Consider the following 10,626-nt stretch of genomic DNA (forward strand, 5'->3'; position numbering starts at 1 on the left):
CCAGATTTCACGATTTTCACGCTTGCATCTGAAGAAGTGAGGTTCTTACCCATGAAAGCTTATGCTCCCAGTACTTCTGTTAGTCTCAAAAGTGCCACAGGACCCTCTGTTGCTTTTTACAGATTCAGACTAACACGGCTACCCCTCTGATACTTGACACGGTCCATGGGGCATTTTTCATGGCTGTGATTTTGGTAGGGCCATTGTTTACATGCTAGCCCCACCCCACTACCCCCCGCCCCCCATCCAGCAGTGGCTCAGCCAGCCCTGTCCCAGCTCTGTGCGCAGAACACGCCCCTCGCGCGCTCCCCCGCGCGGACAGAGTCGCGCGCCCACTGGCGCGTGTGTAAGAGAAAGGGGGAGTTCAGTGACTATCACCTCACGTCATGTGACCCGCCCTGCGCGTGCGCGCTGCGTTTCCTGCTCCCGTGACCTTGCTGTGGGGGTTCGCTCGCCTCGCGGCCGGCGCGTGCTCAGCCTCAATTTGCCGGTGCCGGTGCTGAGGGACGATGCGGACGCTGGTGCTGCTGTTCCTCCTGGCGGCGGGGCTGGGCCGGGCCGCGACGGAGCAGGGGGCCCTGCCGGCTAAGAAGCTGCGCATGGCCTACACCACGGGGCCGCTGCTCAAGTTCCAGATCTGGTAAGTGCGCGCTCGCTCGGGCTGCGGCCGGTAGCGTCCCCCCGCCCGGGCCCGGCTCCGGCTCCGGCTCCGGCAGGGCCGCTCCAGCGGTCGCCACTGGCGCGTGCTGCCGGGAATGTCGGGGTCCCGCCCGGGGCAGCGAGCGGCCTTGGAGGAGCCAAGCTCCTCCGCGGGGCTCGGCGGTACGCGCTGGGGCAGGGGCCTCCAGCCGCTTCTTCCCCAGCTCCTCCGCGCTGTACACGGGCGAGGGTCCCTGTGCCAAGCCCGAGACCTGCTGGGGGCGAGCGGGGGCGGCGATTGGGCCTCCCCGAGTGTTTCCCGGTTCCCGCGGAGCCCCGGACTCGGTGATTTAGCGCCAGTCCCGAAGGCTGCTGGCCGGAGAAGCCCTGCTCGCTGCGGCTCTAGGAGGCTGCAGACTGCACGGGGAGGTAGCTGTCAACGAGGGATTTCTAAGCTTTTTCGGTGGCCAGCCTGCTGCTGGGACGGTTTGCCAGGCGGGGGCTAGTCAAACAGCACGGACTCGGTCTGTCTTGTGTTTGGAGGGGGGGGGGGTTATGAGCTCCGCGCTGAGGAGTTCTACAGAGTAAAGAGAATAGCTGAATTATGTAATATTTTAACTTGCGTTTGCGCGTAGCTATTCTCTTTGTAGTTGATCTTTACAGTAGTGAGACAAATAATAACTGGGTTTAGATCAGAACATGAATAAAGTTGAGATCCTCTACGTATGCAGTATAGTTTGTGTTGGGACCCAGAATGACTTGCATTTCTTTAATCAGGGTTTAAATCATGGATTTGGGTAAGTGATACCTAGACGAAATCTGAAGACTATAGAGAAGCAGTTAATACTCTAGGTCTGAAACCTTAGCAGTACCTCTTTTGAACATTATATGTTTAATGATGAATTCTTCTGATAGCTGAATCAGTGTTGAATAAATTTTTGTCCTTGCCTTTATGATCTCTGCTTCTTTAAAAGATATGAGTTCTTCCTTGTTACATGAATCTCTGGTATATTTTAATGTAGAGCTTTGGGGGTTAATCTTTAATAGTAGTCTCTTAACCCCTTTCACAGCAAGTGTTAATTAAAAAAAATGTTTCTGCTTTTCAGGACTGTTTTTAAGCTGCTCTTGTGTACTGTGGTTACATCAGCATAGCAACCCATCACAACTGGGACTCAGAGACAGAACAGTAAATAATTAAACAACAACCAAAAAAACCCCTTCCCTGTTGCCTTAGTGTTTTAAAATAACATAGAGGCACTTTCAGTTTTTTAATGCTATTGCTGGAACTTTATAAATTATAAGTTAATATTGAACAGAGAAAATATCTTTCTCTCTCTAGTCCTTGATAGAAATTGAACAATAGTTCGGAAGTTACCTATGCATTTGAATTTATGTAATAGTTAACTTTTGGTTTAATAGAAGAGACATTTCTCTAGGATGGGTTCATAGAGCACTGTAAGATTAAAACAGAGGTATTAAACAACCACCTCAAGGGCAGAATTCAGCCCAACTTCCTGGTTGTCATCTGTAGGGCATAACTGGATTCTGCAGGATCTGAGCTTTCATTTAAAAAAAGTAAGTTACTAACCCTCATGATTGTGGAGAAAACCTTTCAAATATGAACAGAGTTTAGACAGCTGTGGTTTTGTCTTGAGTCTACAGAGAATGACTCTGATGTGTGCACTTACCTGGGTCAATTATTCTTATTGGGATGTAGGCGCTAAAGATTAATGATGACCCTTCATTTTAGTAACTATCTAATTGCTGATCATTTTATCTGACAGGGAGGTGAGAATTGTGAGTTGATGCAGGAGAGAAAATGCTGAGTGAAGAAAGGAGGGGGGACATAAAAATAGGGAATGGGGAGAAATGTGAGGATCAGGAAGGTAGAGAAAGGGCAGAACAGCGGTGGTCCTGAAGGTGAGCATATTTTCCTTCTGGGTGATGTTGAAGAAGGTTTACCAAATAGCTAAAAGTTTAGTTACTACATAGAGGACATATTCTACATTTGGGCTTGTTATTAGGAGCTCTGTTGTTAATTGATGGTAGTATATAGCATATATTTAATACTAATGCCCATAGACAATAATTTTAAGAAGGAATTTAGCCATTTCCAAAAAATAAGATTTCCACCTTTGAAACTAACTTTTATCCTATGGCTTTTCTTGTACATAGTAGGGACATGTCATCAATTGCATCTTGATGAGCAGACGAGTTTCTAGCCAAACTTCTTCTTTTTTTAAAGTCACATAATTAACAGAATATTTAGACTTAATTTTAACATGAAATTGTGATATCTAAGTATTTGTAAAGGTGGTAGCTGCTGAAAGGGAAAACATGTCTTGACAAGATGTAAGTGAAGTAGTAGTTTTGAAATACTTGGTTTTAAAACAGGTGTGAAATATCTTAAGTTTGTATGTAGAGAACAACTTTGCGAAAGATACTTTTTTATCAGCATACAAAATAGTTTCCCACAAATCAGCAAAGGGTTAGTAACAGAAATAGTACTTCATGTATCATTTAAATAACAAATACATATATTAAATACAGTATTCCAGACTGATGTGTTCCATAGTGTTTCAAACCCAAACAAAAGCTATACTAGGGATCAGAAAGAGAGCTATCCTACATCATCGCCAAAAATATACAGGAAAGAGTATACCTTACCTTCGTGTAGTATTGATCATCTCTGATAGGAGAAGATGCATGTAGCTACGTGTCATAAGTTTTATCAGAACTAGTTATCCTCAAGTGCTACCAGTCTTTGTAAACAGTGTTCAGAGCAGTAGACATCTGCTGTCATTAGCATGCTAGCATTCCGTACTGCGCAGTGGTCCCCAAACTTTTCCTTTTGCGCTGCTGGGACCGGAGTGGGGGCTGGGGGCAGAGCCAAGGCCGCAGCTGGGCGCAGAGTGGGGCTGGGTGGCGCTGTCTTCCTGCCCATCATGGGGGCTGGCCTAGACCCCACCGCACCACCCCAATAGTCCTCTGTGGGGGTGTGCCCCACAGCTTGGGGACTACTGCCTGACTGAGGCATGCAATGCCATTTCAGCAGGAGGAAAAAATTCCATGTTGGAGTAAGAATGTGCACCCCAAGCCCTTAAAAATTAATGGAGTCGTTTCATATTGGTATTAGTGATTCTATAAAACTCTACAAGTAACAAACTTTAGTCAAATTAATATAGCTCTTCTTAATTTTCTTACTTACTATTTCTCATGTATTTTCATATATTAATGAGACGTGCAATCAGATTTTACCTGAAACTGCTTTTACGTTGTGACATAGGTGTGCATCTTCATAGTTTACTACAGTGCTTTTCAAAGCCGGTTCGCCGCTTGTTCAGGGAAAGCCCCTGGCGGTCCGTGCCGGTTTGTTTACCTGCCATGTCCGCAGATTCGGCCGATCTGGAACGGTGAACCACAGCCAGTGGGAGCTGCGATCGGCCAAACTTTCGGACATAGCAGGTAAACAAACCGGCCCGGACCGCCAGGGCTTTCCCTGTACAAGCGGCGGCCCGACTTTGAGAAGCACTGGTTTACTAGACTAAAGTAGCATGTTTGACCCTGTATTCATTATCTAAATTCTTCTCTCCATAATAATTTTTAGTGGACAGTTGTTTCAACATCAGTCTATTCACTTTTAGAATGCTATAACTAAAATTACCTATCCTTGACAGTCTGTGAAACATTGTGCTTAGTTGAAACTACTGGAAATGCAACCGTGTATCACAGTTTTATAGGAAAGTTCTTTTGTTCATAGTAAAATCTGAGTAAAATCGTGTGCATGCAAATACAATTTTCCTGTCACGACAAATTTTCTTGGTTTGTCAAACAAATAGTTTGTCTTTTTAAGCTATTTTAAATAGTTATTTAGTTTTATGAAGCAAATACCATTAGACTTAGCTTATATATGTCTCGAGGCCAAATAGCTGTTCAAAATATTTAAAATTATAGTTATTTCAATAATGTGTTTTGAATGCTCCTGCTAGCCAATGATTGGGGCATTCCATACAAGTAAAAATAGAGGCTTGTTTTCTACGTGGGTCCTGTGACTCTTTTACAGTGGCTCCAGCTATGCTGTGACAGTTCAGAATGTCTGTGACAACTACTATGGAAGTTTCCCCAACTCCAAGCTTGGTGCTAGATTTAGAAAAGATCCTCTTTAATATATTTCATAGTGTTGTAACATTTATTTATTTCAAAGGACATAAAATGGGAAAACTTAGTGTAAACATGCGGCACTGCATATTTTTTTAAAAGGAACTTCTGACTCCTTATGGGTTAACTCTGTGCTCCAACAAGAGGATTTCTTGGCACGTGTGGTGTCTCAGATGTGTGCTTTGGAGTGTTTCAGTGAACAAAAACAAACATGAAAGACTCTAAAGTGGGGGTGGGGTGTCTTCATTTGTGCTAAATAATTCCCTTCTGTTTGGTAAGGGAGCATTCATTGCATGTTACTGAAGTTGATGTAATTTTTGTATTTTGTTGGCAGTTCACTGCTTAAAAACGTCTTTTTTTCAGAGCTCTCTCCTCTTCTCTCCCTCCCCCCATCCCCCGTCTGTTATCTTCATTTTCACTGCTGTGTCTGAGCATAGATACTTTCATTTGTAGAAGGTACAGCTGTTTATAATAGGCTGGACTGTCCAAGACAATAACAAAACCATGTCCTTTCTGTTGAATTCTTAGCCTCTGTTCTACATCTTAAAGAAGCAAGAGAAGGATAAGATCAGGCAATTCAACATACAGTAACTCCTCGCTTAACGTTGTATTTATGTTCCTGAAAAATGCGACTTTAAGCTAAACGATGTTAAGCGAATCCAGTTTCCCCATAAGAATGAATGTAAGGGGGGGAAGGGATGTTAGTTTTTTGTCTAGTGAAATTCCCCCCCCCCCCCCCCCCCCAATGAATGAAAATATATATATATACACACACACACACACAGTATAAATGTTAAACAATTTAATACTGTACACAGCTATGATGATTGTGAAGCTTGGTTGAGGCAGTGAAGTCAGAGGGTGGGATATTTCCCAGGGCGTGCCTTACTGCTAAATGATGAACTAGCATTCGGTTGAGCCCTCAAGGGTTAACACGTTGTTAATGTAGCCTCATACTCTACAAGGTAGCACAAATGGAGGGCGGGGAGACAGTATGGCAGACAGAGACACACACCCTGTGTGTGTGTGTGTGTCTGAGAGAGAGAGAAATGCGCTGACCCCACTCTAAGTACATTGCCTTTAAAAAGATCAGGAAGTTGAGACAGCAGCTGTGGCCAGCAAGCTCTCTCCATCCTGAGCCCTGTCATGTCCCCACGCTGCTTTATATGGAGAAGGGGTAAGCGGGGGACAGGGGAGGAGGGACACCTTGACATTAGCCCTCATCTTTCCCCCCCGAATCCTGCACAGCAATCAGGAGGCTTCCGGGAGCAGCTCCAAGGCAGAGGGCAGGAGCAGCACATGGCAGTGGGGGGAGGGACAGCTGAATTGCCCGCAATTGATAGCCTGCTGGGCGGCTGCCACACAGGGAACTTAGGGGAGTGGGGAACTCATAGGGAGGCTGCCGGTCCACCCTGGTTCCAAGCCCCCACCAGCTAGCTGCAACGGGCTGCTCTTCCTGCAAGCAGTGGACAAAGCAGGCGGCTGCCAAACAACGTTATAAGGGAGCACTGCGCAATTTAAACAAGCATGTTTCCTAATTGATCAGCAAGGTAACAACGAAACAATGTTAACCAGGACGACTTTAAATGAGGAGTTGCTGTATAAGTTAGTGGCAAAGTACTACTGATTTATTATGTTATTTTGTCTGAGTTCTGGAGACATCACATCAGGTCATGCTGCTACAAATTCTGTCCCCTTGTTGTCATTAGAAGCATTCTCTTCATTATACCATGACCCCTTCAGCCAATTTCCAAATTGCTTTCCAGTGTGGCACATTTGAGTGTATATCTCACAGCATTAAAGGTATCTAACAGACTTCTTACATAGGAGGCTGTCATGTGTTGGAAGCTGGGAGGAAATCAGATTGCAGTGATGCTTTTGTAAAAATGTAGAATTGTTAATTAACCCTGAAATCTCTTAATATTAAACTCATGTTGGCCTATCCTGAGTATAATAGCACAGTACGTTGAAAATAGGCATGGCATGGGAAATCGGTGTCTGAACTTCCAAAATAATCAGCTTGGTTTAATCACAAACCACTTTATTTTTTCTTGGTACAATGGATATTAGTTTTCTAATTCAGAACATTCATAAATTATTTGGGAATGTATTGTCAATATTAGCTGTGCAGTGAATTTGCCAACAGTGTTTGAGATTTAATGACGATGATTGTAGTACACTTCTTACAAAAAGAAACTTTCTTGCGATCACTTTCCTCCAAGTACTGTCAGTCACAAAAAAAAAAAAAAAGTTGCTTGTTTGTACTTCAGCAAAGGACATTCTCCTCTTTATGCTGGTAGTGTGAAGCTCATGACTGTTAGAGACTGTAATATTAAATAGCTAGACAACTTTTTACTGAAGTCTTCATTCAAGATTTTTGGCTGAAATCTGAAAGTAGAAAACAATCTTTGTCTTACTTAACCACTTTTAACATATTTCTGCTTAAATTGACTAATGAGAGCAGGATAAAGTATCAATTTAGGATTTTGCTGTAGCCTCAGCTGAATGAATGATAATTGTCTTGATTGGCATGACTGTGATGAGGGTGATCCAGTATAAGGCTCTTAAGTGAACATTTAAAAATATCTATTTCTGAGTTCACTTGTAAGGTGTAAATATCTTTTTTTTTTTTGCTGGGACACAGTCTATTAAGTGGTCAAAAATTGTTAAAGTAGTATTTCACTCTAAATGATCACGAGAACTTGTGAAAAGTTTGTGTGTGTATATGTATATATGCCCCACCATCTGTCAGTATAAACATTTGTCCAAATTTACACTGTTAATAATGTGTTTTTCCCCCCCCCCCCCCCCCCCGTGTTTCCTGAGGTTACAGGCGGGTGTTTGAGGAATACATGCGGGTTATTAGCCAGCGGTACCCAGACATCCGCATTGAAGGGGAAAACTACCTTCCGCAACCTATATATAGGTAAGTATATAACTTCTAAACTAGCAGAATGAACCTGTAATGGCTGTATGTACAATTTGTACATATCTCTCAAAGTAAAACAGTTTTAAAAAGTGTGGGTTAATTTTTTAAGGTATTAAAATAGTCTCTTGTAAAGTCTTTCACTTTCCATATGAAGGTATTTCCCCTCTCATTTCTAAATCAGATTTAAAGAAAAGAAACTGGGATATAGTCTCCCTTGGCAGATGATCCTTGTGTGAATATTGGACAAAAAAAAATTTACATCCGCCTGTACCATAATACTTGAGGGCAGATTAAATTAATTGTAGCCAAAATTCATCTTTGCTCCACGATGATGTCCCTGGACACTAGTTCACATCTCTCTTTTGTAGCTCACCTGTTTGTACATATTTACATAATGTTGCATAATATACATATCAGGCTACACTGGGAACGGAGAAGTAGATTTTAAAATTAGTTTTCTTGTGACTTTATCATAAACAGAATTTCTTTAAACATAATTTAAAACCTGGTGATGAGGGGTGAGGAAATAAATGAAAATGATTCTTATTTTTTTTATTCCGTTGTTTACAGACTAGAAAACGAATGTTGGTGTAAAGGTACTGCAGTGGTTACTGGACCACTCACATGTCCAATTGCCTTTTGCAGAAATGTTACCAGTTGTAATGAGGCAAAATAAATATTGCAGAAGATTTTAAAAATCTTTAGTGACTTTACAGACAGAATTTTAAAGTTACATTGTTCTCTGGATGTGGGTTTAACCCCCTCGTGGTGAATTATAGGGTTTTATGTACTCATTGAGAGAACACAGTTCAAGTGGATGTATTTGAGCATGGGTCATTGAAGACATTCTTCTGAAATATGATAGAAGACTGAGTACATTTGCCAGTGTAAGATATTAGGCAAGCTGTCAAATACAAATATCAGTTGTATTTATCCTTGTACTTTATTAAATATAAATACATCTTTAAAATGGCACCCAGATGGTATGCTATGTCTGTTAATTTTTTTTTTTAATGAAAAACATTCTAATTTTGCTCTTCTGGATGATCTTAAAAGATATATATTTTACAAATGGGTGTGGCATTACTTTCATAGTGTATAACCAGAAATTTTATAGAAAATAATTCTAATTGGAGTGATTTCGACTCTAAAGTAGCGAAGTATTAACTAAAAATCTCCTTAGTGACTGTTGTCTTTCCTTTTGATAGACACATAGCATCCTTCCTGTCAGTCTTCAAACTAGTATTAATAGGCTTAATAATTGTCGGCAAAGATCCCTTCGCTTTCTTTGGCATGCAAGCTCCAAGTATCTGGCAGTGGGGCCAAGAAAATAAGGTACATCATTTCCTTTTCTTTAAAAGCAACTTTCTGGTGGTAGAGGCTGACTTTAGTGTGATTTGTATGGAAGTGCTTGGAAACTGTTGCAATATCTGTATTCAACTTGTTTGTACACTACAGGTGTTTAAGATACAAATATCTAAAATCTTTATTGGGGAGTATCTACATTTACTTGACAAATGACTAATTGCTCTTAACAATGGTTAGGGCCCTACCAAATTCACGGCCATGAAAAATGTGTCACAGACTGAAATCTGGTCTTCTGTGTGCTTTTACCCCTTACTATACAGATTTCATAGGGGAGACCAGCGTTTCTGAAATTGGGGGCCCTGACCCAAAAGGGAATTGCAGGGGGCATCACAAGAATATTTTAGGGGGGTCGTGGAGTTGCCACCCTTACTTCTGCACTGCCTTCAAAGCTGGGTGGCTGGAGAACAGTGGCTGCTGACTGAGGGCCCAGCTCTGCAGGCAGCAGTGCAGAAGAAAGGGTGGCAATACCATATCATGCCATCCTTCTGTGCTGCTACTGCCGGTGGCTCTGCCTTCAGAGCTCGGCTCCCAGCCAGCAGCCACTGCTCTCCAGCTGCTCTGCTCTGAAGGCACCGCCGCTAGCAGCAACCTAGAAGTAAGAGTAGCAGTACCGCAGGGGCACCCCCCCACACATAATAACCTTGTGACTTCCCCTCCCCTCACACTCCTTTTTGGGTCAGGACCCCTACAATTTCAACCCCGTGAAATTTCAGATTTAAATAGGTGAAAACATGAAAATTACAATTTTAAAAATCCTATGACTATTGACCAAAATGGACCATGAATTTGGTAAGGCCCTATCAATGGTGCTTGGTTTTGTTGTCATAGATCCAGATTTGATTGATGATATGGTAAAAGGAGCACTTAAAGATAAAGATGTAGCATTGACTGGTTTCAAAGGGAGTCTTTACCAGTCAGTAAGGAGTAATTTTTACATAGTCACTGCGAGTAGAATCACAGTTTTAAAATGTACAGATTAATTTTTTTAAGGTGTTACTCCTGTTTTTCCTTTAGCATTGACTCCTGGCTATTAGTTAGTTCTTATTAACACTTTTATTCATTTTTTAGAAAAGCGAGACCTCTATTTGAACTTCAGAATATTCTTTCTTCTTTTGTAGAAAATGCCCTGAATGCTTTAAGGGAAACTTCCATTACTGATTAGATGAATATCCCTCAGAATCAATCCTAAAATGACACTGTTCTTTTCATAATAGTTCTTTCTTAAACTGGCCGTTCTTGGAAGTGATTAACTCCAACTCTAAAGAGTCCCTCTAATTTAAAAAAAAAAAAAAAATTGAGAAACTTAATCTGTGTTCTACTTTAAGGGCAGCGCTTTAACGTGGCTTGTGTAGTCACGGCAGAGTGCAGGGAGAGAGCTCTCCCAATACTCTGAAAAAACCACCTCCACAAGAGGCGTAGCTCCCAGCGCTGGTGCACTGTCTACCCTGGCGCTTTACAGCACTGAAACTTGCTGCGCTCAGGGGTGTGTTTTTTCACACCCCTGAGCGAGAAAGTTGCAGTGCTGTAAATTG

At 42.2% G+C, this 10,626-nt stretch overlaps 1 protein-coding gene across 1 annotated transcript in view; it reads left to right on the forward strand.

Moving 5' to 3' along the window:
* Positions 1 to 391: 391 nt before the first annotated feature.
* The window catches only part of SELENOT (selenoprotein T), a 17,834-nt gene continuing 7,599 nt past the window's right edge, over positions 392 to 10,626 (forward strand). Inside the window, exons 1-3 of the mRNA XM_034781820.1 lie at positions 392 to 640; positions 7,613 to 7,723; positions 8,935 to 9,061. Of these exons, the coding sequence (XP_034637711.1) occupies positions 510 to 640; positions 7,613 to 7,723; positions 8,935 to 9,061 (369 nt within the window). The 5' untranslated portion in view covers positions 392 to 509. The remainder of the gene's footprint in view (positions 641 to 7,612; positions 7,724 to 8,934; positions 9,062 to 10,626) is intronic.

Source organism: Trachemys scripta, chromosome 9 (genome assembly GCF_013100865.1).
Source record: "Trachemys scripta elegans isolate TJP31775 chromosome 9, CAS_Tse_1.0, whole genome shotgun sequence".
Taxonomy (NCBI): domain Eukaryota; kingdom Metazoa; phylum Chordata; order Testudines; family Emydidae; genus Trachemys; species Trachemys scripta.